The following is a 24,390-nucleotide window of genomic DNA, read 5'->3' as shown; positions in this document are numbered from 1 at the left end:
AGGAAAGATTGTGTGATATTCTTACATCAGGCAGAGACTAAATACTGTATATTCCCAGCTTAGAATAAAGTTTGAGAAGAGTTGAACCAGTAAGAGCTTCCATAATGTGGGTTTTATAATTTGCCTTAACCCCATTTGAATTATTTGTCTCACACTTATTCAAATATAAATAACATTTTAAATGTTATATATTTTTCAAAGTTCTAATTAATGTGAATTCTACAGTTGCTTTATTACCTTGCTGTTCTGAAAGTTTTAACTTAAATCAATGGGAGTTCAAGGCCAGAAAATAAACTTAAATCATTCTGACATTTTTATTACAAAAGATAAGAAAATCCTTGGAAAACCCTTAGTTCAAAGCCTTTTGTGAATTGGGGAATAATAATATAAAAAAACTGAAAGGAATTAATACTAACAAAATTTTCTTACCATTTAATCAGATTTTATAGAAAAAGAAAAACTGCTGATACATTGTAATATTGGAGCAAAATTAACAGAATCCAGCAAAGAAGCAAAAGAATTCTAAATTGAGTGTAGTGTCCACATGTAAATGTTCTAATACCTTAAAATAGAAAAAGGCCTTCCATGGAACCATTCTTTTAATGTAAATATGATTCTAACAAGTAGTAGTAGTAGCTGCTTTTAATTAGGACAAGAGACACTTAAAACAGATTTATAGATAGCATGAAATACTGATAGTTTTTTAAGGACTTTAAAAAATTACAAAAACAGATCTTAGAAGACCAATTTAATATAGGAACATCGGTAATAGCATCAGAAACCTTAACAGTGCCTGAGAGTCACTATGTTAAAGCATAACACTATAACTGTTAATAATGATGACCCAAATTTTTTCCAAGTTAAATTATATTCATTGTGTGGCCAGGAAATCTGAAAGACATGATGTATTTAGGAATATTTCTATCATTCTTAAAAAATCTTTTGTATGTAAGGAGGAAACATCAGTTATCTAAGAAATTTACTTAACATAGTTGAATACTTATTGTGGTAGACATTGTGATAGAGTATGAGAAAGTAAAAATAAGTAAGACACTGACCCTGCTTCTAACATCATCCAGGCCAGTTGGACCTTGTGGTATACATCTGCAATCCCAGCTCCTGAGGCTGGAGGGTTGTAAGTTTGAGGCTAGCCTTGGCAACTTTGGGGCAGACCCTGTCTCAACATAAAATGAAAATGATTGGGGGTATAGCTTAGTGGTAGAGTGCTTGCCTAGAATGCAGAAGGACCTTGGGCTTAATTCCCAGTACAGCAAAAATCCAAATTTCACTTTCGTGGAATTTTCTGTCCTGATGATGCCAAATAAGCATAGCTTTACTTAGCAAGCTTTTAGTGAGTTGCTTGAGATTGCTTGAGAACCCACCTTGTTGATAGCATGTGTAGATTTGATAAAATTCCTCAACTTTTTTCTACATTACCCACTTTACTGAAAAAGATCAAACAGGAATTTGTGGTTAATTTCCAGCCCAGGCTTCTTTCTTCTTTATAAATGAAAATGATAACTATATTATGTGTTAAAGGTATATTGTTAGATTTTCTTCTCCAGAAATAGTAAATTACCTCAGTGGGAATGTGATCTGTCACCCAGATTTTTCTATCTGTACAAAGCCAGAAGACACAGAAACTTGCATTGTTATCATTATAATGCTAATTATGTGCCTTCATACTTTTTGTTTCAATGCTAATTAAGAAATATAATGGAAATATTAAACATACTATTCAGTTTAAGAAATATAATGAGAACATACGTGCTATTCAATGTATTCATTGAGATGCCTTTGGAATAAAATGCAAATGATTTCCTGTTAATCTTATGTAAAAATTGATGAGGGTATCTCAAGATAATAGCATATTGTAGTATATGTAGTATATAATATATAATACCTCTGGAAGTATTAAAATACTTTTTAACTTTTTCTGTGTTAAATGCAAACATTTCACTATACTGTCAAAACTAGTATTTTTTCAACAGACCATATACCAACAAGATTAATGTGGTGTTTTATCTCCTAAACTGTGGATATGAAGGAGTATGTGAATATGGTAGTAGTTTCTCTAGGTAAGCAATTAAAGAAAAGGGAATGCATATTAAAAATAATATTACTTTTCATTGAATTATTTAAACTAAGAATGTCAGATAGTTTATTAAAATACATACTTTTATTTGTATTATTTTTGTACACAAATCTAGATTATTTTCAAGTTGCCTTTGGATGTTATTAATGATTTTAAATTGAGATATTGTGTAGAGATCCTCTTAGCTTTTCTAAAAGTTACTTGTATTTTATTTGAAAAGCATAACATGTTGATACTTAATCCCTTTCCACCACAGGATTTATGTCTGTGACAAGAAGCAAGCCTATAATAAAAACTATTTTGTTTCGTGATCAACATTTTTGTGCCATAACAACATCTATGAACAAAAACATAGCAAACTACAATTCATATTTTAGCATATATGTCATCTTTGTATAAATTGTTTAAGTGACATATAAAATTATATTTATTCATTATGTACAGCATTAATATCTTCTCAATTTAAAAAAGCATTTTTTGTATATTTATATATGATTTTAATAAATATACGATTTATATATATATATATATATATGATTTTAATCATATAACTGTTGAGACCTGTTTCGTTTAACTGTAACATCAAGAAAATTTGTGTAAGTAGCTAGATGGTTTTTTTTAAGCAGATGACACCTAAGTTTAACAAAGCATCTAAATTTATTAATGTACAAAATATATCTGTGCTGATAAGACACTTAATAAATCTAGAATTTATTTATTTTCCTCTTTTTCTTCCTTTTAGGTGTCCAATGTCCCCAGCATCAGTAGATTGCCAGCTCTCTCTCTTTGCAACACCCTCACCAGCATTTTGCTGGTGCTGTCATACCCATCCCAGATTACTGCAACAGAATGGAGTTGTTCTTTAGTTACAAGGTAAGTTCCCCCACACTCATTTCACACTTATCAAGGTGCAGTTTTTCATTTTACAATATTGTGTAGTTTTGTAAGTTTTTTCCTTATAACTCCTTATTAGTTTCTCCTACCTGAAAACTTATAAAACTGCATAATATAGTAAAGGACTTACTTGTGATCATAGATCAGCTCCTTTTTGTAGTAATCCCCATGGGATTATAAAACCTGCATGGCTTAGTAGTTGGGGCATCTAATGGAAAGGGAGCTGGCAATCTGCAGCTGCTATGGACATTGGATGAGAAAGCAATGAAAGGTAAGCTTCAAATTTAGAATATATTGGATGCTTTTTGTTCCATGATATATATTTGAAATTCATACTTTATGTTGAACTTTTTAGTAGGTTGATAAAAGTACTACTTCTCTTTAAAGTGACCTTTGATAAATGTTTGTTTAATAATTATCAAGTTTACATAATACATTGGTATTATATTAGGAAGATATTTTTATTCATGAAAAATCTAAAAACAGTGAATTTGTCCCCATATTCATATACCTGTTTGTAAAGTCAGGACTAAAATTATATGTATAAAAATTATTAAATTATTTTTATTAGAGAATGTTATAGCACTGCTTCACAAATGAACTTTTACCAATAAATGTATTACCATCTTTATCTTTAATTCTGTATGATTAGTGCAGATAAAAGTTTGTAAGAGTCTTTCTGTATTTGAAGGTGGAGCTTGCTGTTTCCTTTTGTTTTAATTCACTTTTAATCTTTAGGTCACTATAATTTCAATTACTCTTGTAATTTTTAAATTAATAAAATTAATTTTAGAGATTTTGATTCTTGCATTACAAAGTAAATATAGATATTTATACAATAATCTATTTCTTCTTTAGGAATTATCTTTGTGGGGTTCAAGAGCAACAATATTGTGTGGTGGAGGGAGAGTGAATTTTGGCATTTAAGAGATATAGAATTCTGGTCTAAAGTCTATTTTGTCCATGAGTACTTCCCTTTGTGACTTTAGACAGTTTTCTTTAAAAAAAAAAAAAAATATATATATATATATATATACACACACACACACACACACACACACACATATATACATATATACATGTATATATATATATATATATGCCCTCTGAGTTCCCCTTTAACTTTTAATGAATTCATCTAAGAAGAAATATGATTATTCTTGGTTTTCCCCTTATCTGTGTATGTAAATAAAGTTGGTCAGTCTAAAAAAACATTGGTCACTTGGAGTTAATGACCTCCTTTAAAGTTCAATAAATATTTGTTGAAGTAGATACTTGTATTAATCCCAGGATAAGGCAGATAGTTACCAACTCTTAATTTGTTTTTAAAATTCACAACTTTTCTTCTCTTTACTTTAGTTCCATTGTATACTATGAAACTCTGAGATCACAACTTAGTAGAAAGGGACAGTGTCATCATTTTAATTCCATTTGGGTTGTAAGCATCATGTTTTGACCAAAGAAGATGATACATGAAACAAGCAGTGTGAGTTTCCCTTTTATTATCAGTAGTTAAAGCACCTTACCTCAAGTATCAGTCTCAGAGCAGTGATTCTCAACATTTTTAAGTCTGTGCACCCTTTATAAATCAAAATAAAAATATGGACTCACGTACCCCATGGAAGTCCCAGGGGTGCCCTTTGTTGAGGTCATTATATTCTTTTTATGTATCTTCAAGGCAAAACATTTTATAGATCTTTACTTTCAATAATTTGTGTTATGGAGAAAAAATTTGGTTCATTTTCCAAATACAGAATGATAAATATGCATTTTCGGATTATAAATGAATGCCATACCATCACTGCCCTGAGTGGAGGATAACATAAAATAAAGAAAGGGAAGAAAACCTTCAAAACACATGTGAAGTTAGGCCATAGACATTTCAAAACAGGTCAGTGGGTCAGACAGAGTTGTGTGAAAGTCAGAACTATATTCTCAGGTTAGGATTTAAGCCTCGTTGCATATAATATAGTCTGCTGGTCCAGTAGCATATTTTCTAGATGTTGGATTAATTGAAAATTAATCAAAACATAAAATCTTATTTTTAAACTTTTATGCAAAAATTAATTTTGTAATTTAGCAGAGGCACAACAACATCTGACATATGTCCTGAGATAACATTGTCCAGCTACAAAGAGTCTAACCTTCCTGTTCCTCATCTACCAAGACCTAACTAAAGTCTTCTGCATCCCCTATCCCACTGCCACCATGCTAATCCAGACAGCAACCATACAACTCAGGTTAATTCTTCAACTCTTTTCTTCCTTGTAACCCCCAGTGAGGAATTCAGCATGTTTGATGCTCCCTGTCTATTTTCTTTCCCCCTCTCCCCTAGTCTCTCTCTCTTTTTTTTCCCCCAATTAATTTTACCACAAAGAGGATAGTCTCCTTACCTTTGTACCTTTCTTTTTCTTCTCTTTTTAGCTTAATAAAAGTTGGCTTTCACTCTTACCAGCTCATTTTTTGAGCCAAATAATAGTTGAGGAGTGGAAAAATGTATATGCCTTATTAAAGGGAAAAATCTACCTATTATTTATTGAAACAAAATTCTACTTCATTCCATGAAGAATTTAGGATGGCCGTCAGCTGTCTGCCTTTTTGTCTTCCTCAATTGCAGTATGCTTTCCCTTAATGAAGGTTATTTTTTGCTCAGTTTTATTGTATATCAGTTTAATAATTTTGTTTTTATGGATTAGAAATTTATAAAATTTCTTTGAGAAAAACAAACTTTCAAGGTAAAACCCATTGTTAACTTGGGTTCTGTATGTACATTTAGAACACATTTAACAAGAAAGAGATCTATTTTGTATATTTATATGAAATAAAAATTACTTTCCTTGAAAAAATTTTTAATATTATAAGTTATCATGCTAATAAGAAGACAAGAAATAATAAGAGTAGGTTTCATATTTATTATGCACACATGCACATATATACCATATCTTACTATTCTTTTAATAAGTATTTCCCCTTCTAAGATGTAAAAACCTCAGAGGTAGAAATATAGCTGCTTAAACTAGGTGTGGTGGTGTACCTCTGTAATCTCAGTGGAGGCTGAAACGGGAGGATTGCAAATTCAAGGTCAGCCTCAGCAATTTAGCAAGGCCCTAAGCTACATAGTGAGACCCTGTCTCAAAATAAAAAGGACTGAGGATATAGCTCAGTGGTAAAGTGCCCCTGGGTTCAGTCCCCAGTACCAAAAACAGAGAAATAATGGCTGTTTATGTGTATAAATTTTGGGGGAGAAACCGTGCTATTAAACATTTGGGCTTATATATGATGAAATTTTCTGTGACTGGAGTATTGAAGGTTTTATATATGTAAAACTGAAATCCATGCACACATTTAGAATATACATTTTGCTCTAGATACTGGTAATTTTTCTTACTGTTCTACATATGTACCAAATGACTTGCTGTAATAGTTCCTTATAGGATGAAGTCTAATTTTATACATCTTATCCATATGTGATCCATAGGTTATGTAATTGTCTTTTGCTAGAAATAAAATGTGAAGTGTATGGTATGTGAATTATCTTTAAAGCTATTACAGAAAAAATACTACATGGTTATATAATGGTAGATGATGATGATGATGATGATGATGATAGCTCTGCACTAACATTATAGAGAAGCAGAGGTTGACTAAATTGCTGTAAATTTTTTTATATGGCATTCAATTCGTTTTTCATATACTGGTGAGGTATATCTTCACCAGATATTTTTATAACCTACATCAGATTGAATTTATTTAGGTAGGAATATAGTTCTGAGAGCTTGGACTTAAGAATCAGGCAGATACAGGTTCAAGTCATAGGACCCTAAACAAGTCATTTGATCTCTCTGAGCCTTACTTTCATCACTTGTAAAGTGAATATAACAATACATATACCACTTCAAAAGGGTTTTCATAAATGCTAGAGTCTTTCTCCCCCCACCCTTTATGCGCCCCACCCCACGCTCTCTTTGTAGATGGATTCGTAAAATACCTAGGATAATGTTTTGCAAATGGTGGGATATCAATAATTATTAATTCTTAGTGTAGCATTGTGATATTGAAAACAGTTAACTGTTGTATTTGCTTTTTGTACTAGTCTCTTAAAGTAATTGTAAATTTTCCTAAGAAGTTTATGAAGAAGACTACTTTTAAATATAATAACCAACCTAGTTTTTCTCATTTTTTTCCTTATTCTTTCGGAAAATTACAAAAACTTTATAGATGAATTATATCTTTTACTTATATAATTAATTTATATATATTTTACATCTTTACAATTTTTGTTTTGTTTTGTAGCACTGGGATTAAACCCAGGGCTCTTTACCTGGGTTTAGTAAATGATTTATTAAAACATTTATAGCTGACAGAACTAATTTTTTTTTAAATTTTTATATCCTGGTTAGATGACACAGGTTTCAGAGTTCACATAGAAATTAAAATCATTAAATATATTAAATAATATTCATTACAGGATATTTCCCCTTTTCTGCAGTTTGAGAAAAAAATAATTTTTGATAGGTTTTTGGCATTTTGGTTTTTTTATTCAAAAGATAGAGCTTGACATTGACTTTTAGATTAAATCTAAGGAATTTACTTTAAATTTTTGTGTTTTTAGGGCAAATGGTATCAACGGAGACAAGCTGTAAAAGAATTACATAGCACATTGATACGTCTTTTAAATGAATTGCTGCCATGGGAACCAAAGTTAATGAAGGCTTTTCAAAGAAACAGGTAATTAAAGCTTTATAATCTATTTTACTTATTTTAGAGCTCTTAATTTATGATTTCTGGGAAGATGTCCTAGAATCATTTAGTAGTTTTCCATTCATATGTAATTCAGCAGATAATTTTGAGTGCCTACTGTGTACAAGGCACTTCCTATCCAGGAGAAAAATGATAGTGGCTTAAACCAGGATAGTAGCAGTGCAGATACCAAGGAGTGGTTGGATTCTACATATTTCAAAAGTAGGATTGGTAGAATTTGCTGAAAGATTGGATATGGGGTATAAAAGAAGGTGAAAAATAAAATCAGTGTGCCCAACATTTTTGCTCTAAACAATTGGCATTATAGATTTGCCATTAACTAAGATAGAGAAGAATGACAAAATAGCAGATTTGGGAGTAATGGGGGTTGAGTAGTTTGGATATCAACGTATTAAGTTTGATATACTTTCTAAACATCTGATGTATGAGCCTGAGTTCAAGAGAGTCAGCCAGACTGGTGATGTGAATTTGGAGTTATCCACATACTGATTATATTTAAAGCTTAGAAACTGATAGAAGTCACCTAAACACTGGACATTCCAACATTTAGAGGTTAGATATATGAGTAGGAATCTCTCGGAAGAGACTTTGAAGTAGTACTTAGCAAGATGGGAGGATAACCAAGGAGGAAAGGTGTCCTAGAAACCAAGTAAAGAAAATGTTTCAAAAAGGACTGCTCTTGGGTCTGGGGATGTAGCTCAGTGGCAGAACACTTGCTTCTCATGTGTGAAGCAGTAGGTTTGATCCTCAGCACCACATATAAATAAATTAATTAATTAAAAGGTCCATCGACAACTAAAAAAATATTTTAAAAAAAGGACTACTCATGATGTGTTGTGGAAGATAAAGAATAAGAATTCATTATTAAAGGACTGAGGATATGGCTCAGTGGTAGAGTACTTTCCTAGCATGCAAAGCCCTGAGCAGTTCAATCTCTTAACACCACAAAAATAAAAAAGAATTAATTATTGAGAAGTGGACAGAAATCTTAAATCTATTCAAGAGAATAAGTGGAGAGGAATTAAAGAGTCTTTTTATTCATGGTATTTTGCTGTGAAGTGGAATAGAGAAATAGGGAAGTACCTGGAAGGACAAGTTTGGATTAAGAGAGCACTGTTTTTATTTTTTTGTTAAGTCTTTATTAATGGAGAAAGAATATGTTTTGTTATTGGTAGAAATGATCTAAGACAAAAATGGACTCAAGGAAGGTACATTTAATAGAGTGATCCTTGAATAGAGAAGAAAGGATATGTTAGCATATAATTGGACGTGTTCACTTAGATAGGGAGACAGAATATATGAGTATAAATTAAGGTAAGTTGCAGATAAGGTATGAGCAAGTGAAATTTGTTTTTCAATTGCTTTCATTTTCCATGAAATAAGGAATTGTCATTAGCTGAGACTGGAAAAAAGAAGGGAAAGGAGCTTCATACTACCCCCACATAGATACTTCACCATTCCAATCATTTGTATTGAAAGGGAAATTGATTTTATCGTTATATTTTGGTAACCCATACTGGTATCTCACAGCCCCATCCTTAAGCAATAAATCAAAACCAAAATCAATTTAACTAACACTTGCTGAATATTTATGTGCCACATATACTATGAGGGTAAGTACTATTTTTAAATAAAGTGATGCCTTAGATTAAGGAATTTTCCCATTATTAGAATTAGTAAGTGATAAAGGTAGTACTTAAATTCTAACATGCACAAATAAAAATTTGTCACAAAAATAAGTTGGAGAATGTATGTTCGGATCCCCACCCCCTCACCCCCGCCACCCCATAGTACAGGTAGTGAAACCCAGTAGTCTCCCAGTGAGCTCCATCTTCCAACTGTTTTCATTTTTATTTTGTGACAGAGTCTTGCTAAGTTGCCTAAACTGGCCTTTGTGATCTTCCTGCCTTAGAATCCCAAGTAGCTGGGATTACAGGCATATGCTACTGCACTTGGCTCAGATTTATTATTATTTTTTTAAACATAGAAATTGAGGGTACAGCAGAAAATTGGCTGAAAGCAAAAGAAGGATCTCTAAAATACCATGTAATCATTTGGAAATGTTTCCATCTCTCCATAGTTTCTCAGAAACAAAGCTAAGATTTCATTGAAAGTTAGATTGTTTTTCAGTTTTACTGCCCTAAGCTTAATGAAGGACTAATTCTAGTAAGACACAAAACACCTATTATTTTCAGGATTAAATGATAGATTTACTTATTACAATCTGTATGATAGTCACAATAATCAATATTGTTGCTTGGAATTTTTTAACTTCTTTAAAAGAATCTTAAACTATAGTATAATTAGTAATTTTAAGACTGTCTCAAAACCATTTTTCAATTCATCTAGGAAAAAAAAATAGCTTTCTCTTATTTAATAAGCCTGAAAACAGCCTTTAGAAAGACAAATAAGGTGGTATATTAAAACTTTATTCAGAAATTTGCACGTTACCTTTTAAATTTCTTATTCTTATACCCCAGGTTTCATCTTCTTCAGCAGTTAATTGTTAGCAAGACTGAACTAAACATCTTAGATACACTTAACATAAAGCATAATTTTTAGTGACAATTGAAAATATTTCAATATATAATTTAAAATGTTAAAAGTTAGTTTAGCAGGTTCCCTTCAACACCACATATACTAAAATTGGAATAATACAGAGCAGATTCTGTTTCTGAAGTTTTCTTTAAATGGAATTTGGCAAGTTCCTAGTATTATGAAGATTTTATTTTTTAAATGAATGACCAAGGTTGATGGCCTAATGAGACCAGAGTAAACACATTATTCTAATAAGGATAGGTGGCTGGGTCAGATTAGATGTGTTTCACTTCAACTCTAAATCTAGTTTAGTGACTTTCTTTAATTCTGTAAGAGATTAATATGAAAGTTTGTAAAGAATCTCCTAAAGTAGATTAGCATAGCCCCTGCAGTATGGCAGGCAAATTTATGAAGCATTCTATTTTTTTTAATGTTATCTCTCATATGTCTAAGCTAGAGAAAAAGAAAAAGAATTAAAAAAGGGTATCTCACGAAAATAGGAGAGCAGTAGAACAGAAGTAGGAAACCAAGGGTAAGGGAGGAGTGGAGGCAAATGGGAAGCAGCAGGGAATAAATGTGACTAAATTATGTTATGTGCATGTATGAACATATCACAATGCTTTCCATTTTTATATATAACTATAATGTACCAATAAATCAATAGAATGAAGACCAGTAGTAGAGGAGGAGTCTGGGAGGTAAGAGGGAAGGGATTTTACTGAGGGTTGAAATGGATAAAACTATGCTATATGTATTTATAAATATGTTAAAATGAGCCCCACTTTTATGTATAACTACATTGCATTAAAAATTAAAAAGTTAGTTTAGCTCCTAAGAGTTAAATATATATATATATATTTATTATTTTGGGTATTTTATTTAAGGAGCCGCCTAAAGAAAGACTATGATGATTTCAGAAGACAACCTGATCATGATAAATTTACTAGAGAACTGTGGACTACTGAAGAATGTGAAGGAGATCCTGGTAAAGAATCTCCTAAAGTAGAAATCAGTAAGCCTATAGACTCAACAGAGCCTCTAGATATCCTGGAAAAAGATAACTTTATTTCAGGTACGCATTAAAACTTTTTAAAACCAATATTAAGTGCACATGAGAAGTTTCTATTTTTTTTGAAAGGAAAAGATAATCTGGCTATTGTATATTGTTTGGGGGAAATCTGGAATGTTTTGAAGAAGTACTGTCCAGGTCCTTACAAGAAACTTTTTGGGAGTAATTATTATATTTTTAGGAGTTTCTGAAGCCATTCCCTGATTCCATATGTAGGCATGTCATTGCTCATTACAGACTATACATTCTTAACCTGCAATCCCTTTGAAATTGTTTCATTCTCTTCTTTATTATTACTATTTTTGAAACTCTGTTTCTGAAGTTTTCTTTAAATGGAATTTAGCAAGTCCCTAGTATTATGAAGATTTTTTTTTTTAATGAATGACCAAGGTTGATGGCCTAATAAGACCAGAGTAAACACATTATTCTAATAATAATAGGTGGCTGGGTCAGATTAGATGTGTTTCACTTCAACTCTAAATCTAATTTAGTGACTTTCTTTAATTCTATAAGAGATTAATATGAAAGTTTGTGGCTAGAAATGTATTAACCTATTATTTTCCATGTCTTGGTGAATTGTAAGAATAAATTCCTATCAACCCAATTTGGCCATATAAATGTTTTACTATAAGAATATACATTAAGAAAATGATAGATATTTTTATTCTTTAGACTCTCTAAAAAAGAATAGAATAAAAAACTATCTTTGGTATCAAGGTTTCTGTGTCTAGAGAAAGAACTAGTAGACTAGATTCCTTTTCAAATTAAACTCTGAGCTCTAATTGTTGGCTCTAATATCTCTTTAAAAAGTGAAATTTTTCCTTTTGTACTTATATTTGCAGCAGAATTAAAGAATTATATCAAAAATAATTTTCTTGGTAACAGGTTGCTCTTGAACATAGTTATGATATCAGTATTACCATTATAGAGGTCCCCTTGCCTTTTATCTCCAGTGTTGCTGAAGCTTTAGAACTACCCTATACTAGATTTCTTAATACATTTCCAACTCAAAGATTGACTTTCATTTTTATTATTGGTGTTATTGCTATTTAGTTGCTACTTTCTATAAACAAAGCGCATGTTTTTATAATTTTTCAGATGATATGAAATTGTCAGAAGTAGATTTTCCTATGGCTAGAAGCAAGGTGTTGAAAAAGGAATTGCCTTCTAAAGAAGTACTGAAGACACTGCCTAAAACACTTAAACGACAGTCCAAACAAACTAGTTATCTGGATGATAGCACAAAAGAGCTTTCCCCAAGGAAGAAAGCAAAGTTAAGCACAAATGAAACAATTGCTGAGAATTTAGAAGGTGATATGCAGATTGACTGTTTGAGTGAATCAAAACATACAGAGTCATTTGCCTCGGTGGATTCAGTACCATTGTCTACTCTCCAGAAAGGGACCAAACCTATTCAGGCCTTGCTTGCAAAGAATATTGGGAACAAAGTGACCTTAACAAATCAACTGCCCCCTTCCACAGTTAAAAGTGCTCCTGCTGTGGAAAAGCCAGTTATATCTCCTCCAGAAGCAAGCCCCGTAAAGCCAGCATTGACCTGCCTCAACAGTACAAAAAGTCCTTTACAGATGGTATACAAAGTGCCCTGTACTCAGTGGTTGCCAATAGATGTTCACAATAGCTCTGTGAAGATTCAGGTGCAACCTATGGTAGATCCTAAAACAGGAGAAAAACTTATGCAGCAAGTTCTTATTTTGCCTAAGAATTTTGTGATTCAGCACAAAGAAGGAAAAGCAGTTACAAAAGATAAACCATCACTTCAACAAAAAGGTACAGAACAACGTTGTTCATCTTTACCGCAGACAGCAAGTATAAACTCTTCTTTATCATCAGTTCTTGTCAACTCAACAGCAACTGTTTCTGCCCAACTACCTATTTTCAATAAGACGATTACACCTTTACCAAATGTGAGTAGTGCTAGACCACAGCCTTTGTCACCTGTAACCTCTGTGAGCAATTTACTAATACCACCAGTTAATACTAGCCAGAGTGAGGCAGGAAAAGTAAAGAATGCAGTTTTAACAGCCACATTCCCTCAGCCTGTTGCTTCACCCACCATTTCCTCAACAGTAACAGTTCAGTCTCTGTTATCAGCAACAACACTAAGTGGATCTACAGATCCTGGTAATTCCCTCAACTCTTTTGCACAACAAACTGCTGATTCTTCTGAAGCAAAGCAAGAACTGAAAACTGTATGTATAAGAGATTCACAGTCAATTCTTGTTAGGACACGAGGCGGGAACACTGGAGTTGTAAAAGTACAGACCAATCCAGATCAAAATTCACCCAACAGTTTATCTTCAAGTTCAGTTTTCACTTTTGCTCCTCAATTTCAGGCATTTCTGGTACCAAAATCAATAACTTCATCCTCCTCTGCTTTTTCACAAGTAGCTGGAATGACTACTACATCTAGTCTCCCACCTTTCAGCCAAACACCAACTTCTGTTTCCATTCCATGTGGCTTTAATTCATCCATAGGTAAAAATCTCAAACTTACCGTAGGCCAACCCTCCAGCAGTGGTAATATGGGCCACATGAGAGAGAAAACTTCACACATGCCCCCTTCCCCCTTGAAGTCCTCTCTTTGTTCCAGCACTGTACTACCATCAACAACAAATAGTTCAGTAAATGTAATTAGCATATCAGCAGGAAACTTTGGACAAACCAATACAAATGTTATTCATACTCCAACTAAACAGCAACAAGTAGATTGTATCACAAAAAGTTACCCTGTTACAAGATCAGAAGCAACAACAGCAACAAATGGAGACGTCATCAGTGCAACTCCAGTTCAGAAACTTATGCTAGTATCAGCCCCATCTATTCTTCCTTCTGGCAGTGGAACTGCAATTAATGTAACACCTGAACAGACATCTACAGGTGTTTCTACCCAAAAATTAGTTTTTATTAATGCTCCGGTTCCTAGTGGCACTTCAACCCCAGCTATTGTTGCAGAATCATTAAAACAAACTCTACCTCCCACCTTGAATAAGACATATGTTAAGACTCCAGAGCAACCCCAAATAGTACTAATTCCATCTACAGTGGGAGCACCAATAAAAATAAATTCTTCACCAACTGTATCTCAGATAAAAGATGTGAAAATTGGACTAAACATAGGTCAAGCAATTGTAAATCCTTCAGGCACCATGCCAACTATACCATCAATTAATATATTGCAAAATGTAACCCCAAAAGGAGAAGACAAAAGTAGCAAGGGCTATGTTTTGCCATTGTCATCAAGTGGTAATTCAATTCCAGTAAGCTCAAATTTTGTGAGTCAAACTATTACTCCTGTTAATGAATCAGTGGTTTCTGCAGCGAAAACAATAAATGTGTTTTCAGTAACAGGAGCAAATGTATCTTTGGGTTCCCTTTCAGTGACTTCATCCTCTGGTTCAGTTGGGACACGGCCTCCTGTTTTAGTTAGTGGAAATGAAACCTCCTCAAGAAGTATGCCTATCTTGTCAAATAGACTTGGCACATCGAATCTTGGAAACACTGTGGCTATATCAACTGTGAAAACAGGACATCTTGCATCTTCTGTTCTGATTTCAACTACACAACCAACAGTGTCTCCTAAATGTTTGACATCAGCTTTGCAAATCCCTGTTACTGTTGCCTTGCCTACTCCTGTGACTGCATCCCCCAAAATAATCAATACAGTTACACATTCAGCAACAGTACCAGGATCCACACGTTCCGTATCTCTTTCTAAAAGACAATCTCGAACTTCTCTTCAGTTTCATTCGCCAGGGACTTCAACTACAGTGCCAACAAATGTAAACACAAATAAACCTCAAGCTGAGTTGTCATCTGTTTTACCAAGTCCAGGTAAAATAATTAGTATTTCCAATTTTGCTTCTCTTCCAAACCAGCAAATGTCCCCTGCTTTAGTAAAATCAACCCCCAGTTACAGTTCTGTTCCAGGTGGCTCTGCCATTCACACTGCTACAGCAACATCAAATGTAACTAGTTCAGTAGGGGGTCCAGTTAATGAACCTTGCATTCAGCAAAAAATAGTCATCAACACCAGTACACCTTTGGCACCTGGCACTCAGATCATGATTAACGGAGCCCGATTTATTGTCCCACCACAAGGTCTTGGAGCTGGCAGCCATGTTCTCCTTATATCTACTAACCCAAAATATGGTCATCCCTTAGTTCTTAATAGTGGCCAAGGCATCCAGCCTACACCCATAGATAATGCTGTTCAGAAGATCACACTAGCATCAAACAGTTCTTTAAGTGGGCAACCTGTAAAACATTCTCTAAGAAGCTCTACAAAGATTGTAAATTCTCTGGGGAATGTAAGTTCTCTACCCACAATACATACAACATCACAATTTGTAAACACAGCTGCTAAAATTTCTGTTCCACTTCCTGCACCAACAGTGTCATTGACTTCAGTAATTAAGCCTCCGCCAGCTTCACATTTGTCTACAACATCTGTGGTTTCTGCCATTTCTTCCAGTAATCCTCCACTGCCAAATAGCACTTCGGTATTTCATTTGGACACATCTGTAAAAAAATTGTTGGTTAGCCCAGAAGGAGCCATTTTGAATACCATAAATACTCCAGCATCTAAGGTTTCTTCACTCTCTCCATCTCTCTCTCAAATTGTTGTATCTGCCAGTCGAAATCCAGCCTCTGTCTTCCCTGCTTTCCAGTCATCTGGTTTAGAGAAGCCTGACACAGCTGCATCTTGAGTTTAGACTAAACGAGCCAGTTTTTAAATAATGGGGCATTGTTTTAACTCCCATAAAAATTTTTAACTGTTTATTATACTGTTGAAAACATACTATACATAGGGGTGTGTGTATGTGTGTGTGTGTGTGTGTGTGTGTGTGTGTTTAATGTACCTTTTCATTAGCTTGCAGCGAGACGTTCTTGGGGAGGGAAAAGTGTGTTCCATTTCACTCATTGGTATGAGGATGTTTTCAAAGGTTTGTTTAAAATACATGGTCTGTATCACATAAATTGAACAAAGTCAAGTTTGACTAGTTTAGAGTAAGCTAGCCTTTTGCACAGTTAACTCTGATATGTTTCTTGAATTTGGACTATTGCAGCGTGTCTATGCTATAGCATTCTGTGTCATTAGTGAAATCTTATTTTTGTTTCTGTAAAAAGAAATATATATATATATTTATGCATTGTGAAAATGCAGTCAATGATGTAAAATTGTACATATTCCTAAATCCCTAACAACCTGTACTAAATATATGTACAAAGAACTATGCTGTCTTATTTATGTTTTGTTTACATAATGTATAGTTTTTTAAGTATTTTAGTAATTTTGGACCAGTGAACTGTTAGCAACAATGCAGAAGAATCTGCATGTAATAAACTAAGTTGCTGTATTTCTTTGTTTGAATACTATTTTTAAAGTGTGTTCTTGTTCCATTAAAAGAATACATGATACAAATGAAAATAGTCCTTAATAAAAAGGAAGGCTGGGAAATTTCTATTACTAATAACTAGTGTTTGCACAAGGCCTTACAGTTTTCAAAGTTTATTTGCATGTATCTCTTTTGTTATTTTCAAAATATTCTTGAGGAATTAAGTGATACAACCAAGGTTCCCCAGCTAATCTATAGCAGAACCATTACTTGAACCCCTATGCTATAAATCCTTTTCCCACAGTTCTACATTACCTCTGTTAAATTTTTTTTTTTTTAATTCTAGACTTCACAGGTTTAGATTTCTTTTAGAAATCCACCACCAAATTTCCACATGGGCCAAAATAAGTGAATTATTTTTCAGTATACTTGGTCTATTTATATACCCCAAATATATTTCTTAAAACTTTTAAAATTATTTTAGGTTCATGGGAAATTATAAAGATAGTACAGGGAGGTTTCATGTACCCTTCACCTTGCTTACCCCAGATGTTTAATTTCAAATTGAGGTATTGGTTCATAGTGACTGATTTTCCAAAATGATATATAAGAAAATGAATTTTTTTTAGTTTAGAATAAAAAGTGAATATGGACACCAGTGCTCTTTCCATTTGTTTTTATTCCAACTACAGAGACATTATATTCTATTGTAAAGCAAATTTGGGGGGGCTCAGCTGATTCTCAGGGCTTGGCTTTGTAGCATTTCTAAATCTGCCTCATTTTAAATAAAAGGTAGCTTTTATATTTATTATCTTATTTGAGATACCGATTATATGTACATTTTATTTATATTGTTAAGCCTCATCACGTGGAATTATAATTTGAAGTTGAAAATGTTAGGAAGAGTAGACTTAAAGACTTCTTTTGAAACTACATCAAAATGATGTTATCAAAGTGGAGAAGGCAGTGGGAATATTCCTGAAAATTTGCTCCAAGGTCTCAAAAATGTATATTTGTGCTCTAAGACCACCCTACATTTGCCAATCAAGTCTGTGCTCTACTCTAGTCTCTGATTATTTAAAAGACCCTTGGATTTCAGGGGTGGGTGATGGTTAAAGTGCATTGTGTAGCACATAGGTGGTGCTCAGTTGTAAATGTATACTTGGCCTTTAAAACAAAGTAATCTAGAGCTGTTCACCTTTGGTCTCAAAAGCATTCTCTAAACCACTTTCAGAAATTAATTTGCTGAATTGCTCATGGCCTAACTTTAATCCCAGTGAAGGGCCTAACCTAAGTTATCACTAAATCTGTTGTAACTAAATTCCTAAATTCAAAATCCTAAGGCAGCCTTCAAAGCTCTGTGTGAGCTGGTGAACCATTAAGAGTGAAACCTCTACTTAGGGCTTTAAAAATTCTTCAATCTGTTCCTGCCTGCCTCCCCTTCATTTTAATCTATTCTCCCCACTTGTTTACAACACTCTGGTTTTTAATTTCTAGAAATTTTGAAACACATCAAAGTCTTCCCCACTGTCCTCTTGAACTTAATGTTTCACTACAGGTACTCACTACACGTTGCAACTTTCCTTGCCACACTCATGCTATTGTAGTCTGTTGTGAGGAGGACATAGCACTTCTTTACCAGTGTAATATAATTATTTGCTTGCAATCATTTAATATCTTTGTTTTTACAACCTCATCAATCATCTTTATCACCCCAGCAGCTGGCACATGGTATTCAGTATATATTTTTGTTGAATGAGTGAGAAATCTAGATAGCTTCTTGTATTAATTTAAGGTATAGTTTACTTTTTAAAACTAATAGTCCCTGTTTTTCACTAGAAATTTAAATTAATGGATGTACAGATTGAAAAATCTAAATTTCTTGCCTTTGCCTTCAGCTTCGTAGCTCATGTAATTATCTGGAGTCTTAGTTAATGAGTACAAAGCCTAATTCCCCAGTTCTTTGTGCTCAATGTTATCATTAAGTATTCATTAAAAGTCATCTATAAAGAAATATGTATAATGAAATACATATAATAATGTATAATGAAAGAAAAGTTACCACAGTGCTACCTAAAAGGGTCATAGTACTAAAGGCTTTATGTCTCTACACTAATGTGTCTACTACAGTAGAATTATGCCAATGTGGCATAATGTGGCAATGTCTTCCATCAGTATCATTTTAAATACTAAGTTAAAACATGCCAACTTCTGATGTGTTAGCTCTTCCCTTTCCTCTAATTTCCTATATTTCTAAGTGACTTTTTAGATCCCTGTTTTAATTCCAAGCCTCTTGTATGTAGTAAGTGACATCAGTAGTTTTATGATTAAAGTAATGATGGCTATAATATTTACACAAAAGGTCAATGAAAATGTTTACTTGTTCAGTAGAACATTTAACTTAATAAAAGACTGAATTTGGAAAAGTTTAATATTAAAAGCTTGAGAAGGTGGCAAGTTCTGAAAGTAACCTAAGAAATTTTGATGGGGATTTTAACTATCCAAAAAACTTATACTATTATAACTTAAAGATGATAAACAATTTACCTGAAGTCATTCCAGAAGCCATTTTGCCATCATCTGAGTCTGAAACCTCATTGTGGCCATAGAGCTTTTAATTATCCATTTATTCTTCCTCATTTATTCATTAGGCATTTATTATATATGATATGGTGCTTAGAGATGCTCAAGGGCATGGCATAGTTTTAAAAGTTCATATGAAGAAGTGCTAGAAACTCAACAGGGCATATTTTTAATGTATGTAAAACATAATTTAAAAGTAATTAACATGAAAGTATTTTCCAAAATTGTAAAAAGTCACTCTACACATTTACTGAGAACTATATAATGTAGAAGATAATGAGTAAGATCCCATTCCTGTACCCAATAGAAAAAAGAATAAAACAAGTTAAAAGTAAATATCAGAGGAATGAACTACAAGAGTTCAACAGTGAGTTGTCATTTGTGATGGGACTGAAAGTTTGTGCAGAACTGAATCTGCAAAGACAGTCTCAGAAAAGCTCAAGGAGCACAAGTAATTGAGTTTGAATGGAATACTATAGATTAAGAGGACCAAAGGGGAATGATTGTAAAATAGATTGGATGATACAGGAGTAAAAAATATCCAAAATTAATATGAACATTTTAATATTTATTGCATGTCAATTATACTGCAATAAAGCTGTTTTTTTAAGAAACTGCATATATACGAAAAAAATCTTTTATTTCTAATTACAATTTTTGCATATATATTTAATAATTATGCTTAGCATTACTTCAAAACTGCAGTAGCTACTATGGGTATTATTATTTAATGTTTTAATATATTACTGTAATAAATTTATTTTTTAAAAAAATCAAAATTAATTAGGAAAGCTACCAAAGTTTCTGAAGAAAAGGCAGTAGCATTCACATACAAGATAGAATAAAGTTACCTTGCAGTATCGCTATGAGAATTGATGGTCTTAACTGATTGATATGTCTCTCCCTGGTCATAATGAAATAATTTATGTAAAATATTTGGTTCAGTGCCTAGTAAATAATAAATGGTTATTCTGTCATTCATCTGATGGGGACAGGGAACCCAATTAGGATATCAGGTGTGAAGATTTGATATATGGTAGTAGAGGTGGCAACAGAGAGATGAAGAAAAAAATAAAACTTAAGAATGAGAATAGAGAAAGGGATTTTAAAAAATATTTTATTAGTTGTTGATGGACCTTTATTTATATGTGGTGCTAAGAATCGAACCCAGGGCCTCACACAGGCTAGGCAAGTGCTGTGCCACTGAGCCATGACCTCAGCCCCAGAGAAAGGGACTTTTTAAAGGAAAACTTTTGACTGTATAAAATTTAGAAACATTTAGACAACAACAACAAAAAAAAGTCATGAGCAAAGTGTTACCTCCCCTAAATGTATAAATATCACTAAACTTATAAAAATATGAATAGATTCAGTTGATATTTGTTTGTTTTGGATGAGGTTACTGTTTTTTAAACAAATTTACTGAGATAAATGGTAAGTTGACTTTACAGTGCTATAACAGTTATTTAACAGTTTATAGCTCATATAAATAAATGGTCTTTATTTTTTATTTACCTGTCTCTCCCTGATCATAAAAACAGTTGTAGTGTAAATAATAGGCAATTTAATTTTAAATATAATATTTATATGCATCTAATTCTGAGGGTCTAATGAAATGATCTAATAGCCATAAAAAGTATTATTAAAACCATACAGAAGCTGGATGTAGTGGCACATGTCTGTAATACCAGCACCTCAGGAGGCTGAAATGAGGATAACAATTTCAAAGCCAGCCTCAGCAAATTAACTAGACCCTCTCCTAAAAATAAAAAGGGCTGAGAATGTAGCTTAATGGCAGAGCACCCTTAGTTCCAATCCCCAGTACTAAAGGTGAAGAGCCATTTTAGGAATTATAATTTTATCAGACTTTAAGTTTAGTAGCAATTAAGAAAAATAAACAGTTAAACCAAAAAGAGATTACATTATATTTAAAGAAAAGAAGTGTCCTCCAGTGGATATTGGAAGTTGGTTGTAAATATCAAACCTGCAGTGACTCAGGCACCTGAGCCCTCACAGCTTAACTCTACACCTTCCTTGGAGAACTGATGATCTAAGGAATTCTCTAATGCTTCATATGGAACAGCAGGAACCACTTCATGAAACCTGAATTTAAAGTTTGTTTTGGTCAATTTTCTCTTGTGATCATTTGCTTTTCTTATGATTTGTCTCAATCAGTTAAGCTGCCAACCAACCAACTTTCTTGAGTTTTTTTTTCCTCATTGCAAGATGACATTTGTGTACATTTATGAGGTACAATGTGATATTGTGATTCATGAATATACTGAGTAGTGATCAACATATCATCACATTAAAGTTTTATTATTGCCTTATAATGAGTACATTCAAAAATTCTTCTATCTTGAGATAGATAATACATTATTGTTAATTCACCTTACTGTGCTATAGAATACCAGAGTTTAATATCCATACTATATAAGGAATTGAATAACAAATAAGCCAGTTTTTAAAAATGGGTTAAAAATCTGAATAGACATTTCAAAAAAGGCAAAATACAAATGGCAAACAGATAAAATGAAAATTGCTCAATATCATTAGTCAATAGAGAAATGCAAATCAAAATCACAGTGAGATAGTGCCTCATCCCAGTCAGAATGCCTATTCTAAGAAAGCTGGTAAGGCTGTGGAGAAAGGGGAACACTTATACACTGTTGAGGGGAATGTAAAATAGTAAGTACAGGCATTATGGAAAAATAGTATGATGTTTTCTAAAAAAAATTTAAAAAATAACTAAAAGTGGAACTACCATAATGATCCAACAATCCCACTCTAGGAATATGCTCAAAGGAAATGAAATCAACATGTTGAAAAGCACTACTACCCTCCCATGTTTCTTGCAGGACTATGCACAATATCCAGGCTCTGGAATCAACCTAAATATCCATCCACAGCAGATTAGATCAAGAAAATGTCGTACAGCCAGACACAGCAGCTCAGGAGACTGAGGCAAGAGGATTGAAGTTCAAAGCCAGCCTCAACAACTTAGTGATTCCGGCTCCCCCAAAAAGATCTAGAGATGTGGCTTAGTGGTTAAGTGCCCCTGGGTCCAATCCTTGGTACCAAAAATAATAAAGAAAATATGGTACATATACACAAAGGAATACTATTCAGCCATTAAAAAACCATGAAATCCTGTCATTGCAACAAAATTGATGGAACTGGAAGATGTTAAAGGAAGGTATATGTTTAATATGCTTTTCTCCCCCCAAAATTGTGAGGAATTCTTTTACATTTTTGCAAATCTCTTTAATGTTTGGTTTAATAGAAAAGAGTTAGATTCCCATATTCTTCATTCAATCTGTTATATGTTGTTTTGATTGAAGTACCATCATTCCTTGCTGTCAAATTCCATGGATGCTCAAATACCTTATATAAAATGGTATAGTGTTTGCAGATAAAATATACACATCTTCCATATACTTTAATTCATCTCTAGGTTATTTATGATACTTCATACAATGTGAATAATTGTTATACTGTATTACATAGGGAATAAATTTTTTAAATTTTTATTCTTTTTAGATAGTACAATCTATTTTGATATATTTATACAAACATAAATATAGCTTATTCTCATTAGGATCCCAGTCTTGTGGATGTACATGATGTGGAGATTCACTGTGGTGTATTCATATATGTACATAGGAAAGTTGTGTCAGATTCATTCCATTGTTTTCCTATTCCTAACCCCACTCCCTTCTCTTCTTTTTCTTTTGTCTAATCCAGTGAACTTCTATTCTTCCCCTCCTGCTGCCCTTTGTTATGGATTAGCATTTCAGAGAGAACATTTGTCTTTGCTTTTTTGGATTTGGCTAATTTCACTTAGCATGATAGTCTGCAGATTCATCCATTTACAGGCAAATGTCATGAAGTCGTTATTCTTTATGGCTGAGTAATATTCCATTGTGTGTGTGTGTGTGTGTGTATCACATTTTCTTTGTCCATTCATCTGTTGAAGGCCACCTAGGTTGGCTCCATAGCTTAACTATTAATGAATTGAGCTTTTATAAACATTGATGTGGTTGTGTCCCTGTAGTATGCTGATTTTAAGTCCTTTGAGTATATACCAAGGAGTGGGTTAACTGGGTTCAAATGATGGTTCCATTCCTAGTTTTTGTTTGTTTTTTGAGGAATCTCCATATAGTTTTCCAGAGTGGTCGTACCAATTTGCAGTCCTACCAGCAATGTATGAGTGTACCCTTTTCCCACATTCTCACCAACATTTATTGTTACTTGTATTCTTGATAATTACCATTCTGACTGAAGTGAAGAGAAATTCCAGTGTAGTTTTAATTTGCATTCTCTAATTGCTAAGATATTGAAAATTTTTTCCATATGTATTTTTTACCATATTTCTTCTTTTGAGAAGTGTCTATTTAGTTCCTTTGCCCATTGATTAATTGGGTTATTTGTAATTCTTGGTGTTAAGCTTTTTGAGTTTTTTGTATATCCTGGAAATTAATGCCCTCTCTGAGGTGCAGGTGGCAAAGATTTTCTCCCATTCTGTAGGCTCCTTCTTCATGCTCTTGATTGTTTCCTTTGCTCGAGGAAGATTTTTAGTTTGATACCATCCATTTATTGAATCTCACTTTCAACCAAACTCTTCTGAGAAGCTAGGCTAATCTGAGTAATTTAGTGAGACCCTGTCTCAAAAAATAAACAAGAACTAGGGATACAATTTGGTGGTAAAATGCCTTGTTCAATTCCCCTTTACCAAATTAAAAAAAAAAAAAAGACAAACTCCACTTTGCAGTCTACCATGATACTTATTTAGTTTGGAGATCATTCCTTTGAACTGTGATTCATTTGATTTTCTTAACTTTTTAAATAGTCCTTATTTTTCTCCCTCAATCCTTTTCAAGGAAATGTTTAACAGCATCAATGTATTTCTTCAAATTGACCTTTGTTTGGCAATCTAGAGGCTCTCAAATTTCTGGTTTTCTCTTGGTCTAATTGCAAGTTGCCAGCAGCAGTGTAATCTTTTCTAGCGAGGGCAGGCAGGGATCATCTTTGGTATTTTTTCCCCAGTGGCTGTAAAGGGCACTATCATTTATAACCTCTTTAATTCATATTTT

General features: G+C 33.1%; 1 protein-coding gene across 2 annotated transcripts in view; it reads left to right on the top strand.

Annotated features, from left to right (window-relative positions):
• Positions 1-17,372, top strand: part of Brd10 (bromodomain containing 10) — an 83,621-nt gene extending 66,249 nt beyond the window's left edge. For both annotated transcript variants that reach the window (XM_071600621.1, XM_027943092.3), the window contains 3 exons: positions 7,602-7,717; positions 11,173-11,360; positions 12,456-17,372. In XM_071600621.1, the coding sequence (XP_071456722.1) occupies positions 7,602-7,717; positions 11,173-11,360; positions 12,456-16,084 (3,933 nt within the window). In that variant the 3' untranslated portion in view covers positions 16,085-17,372. The remainder of the gene's footprint in view (positions 1-7,601; positions 7,718-11,172; positions 11,361-12,455) is intronic.
• The last annotated feature ends 7,018 nt before the right edge of the window (positions 17,373-24,390 follow it).

This window comes from Marmota flaviventris, chromosome 13 (genome assembly GCF_047511675.1).
Source record: "Marmota flaviventris isolate mMarFla1 chromosome 13, mMarFla1.hap1, whole genome shotgun sequence".
NCBI lineage: Eukaryota > Metazoa > Chordata > Mammalia > Rodentia > Sciuridae > Marmota > Marmota flaviventris.
Note: the sequence above shows the minus strand (reverse complement) of the source record. Positions and strands in the feature narration are given on the sequence as shown.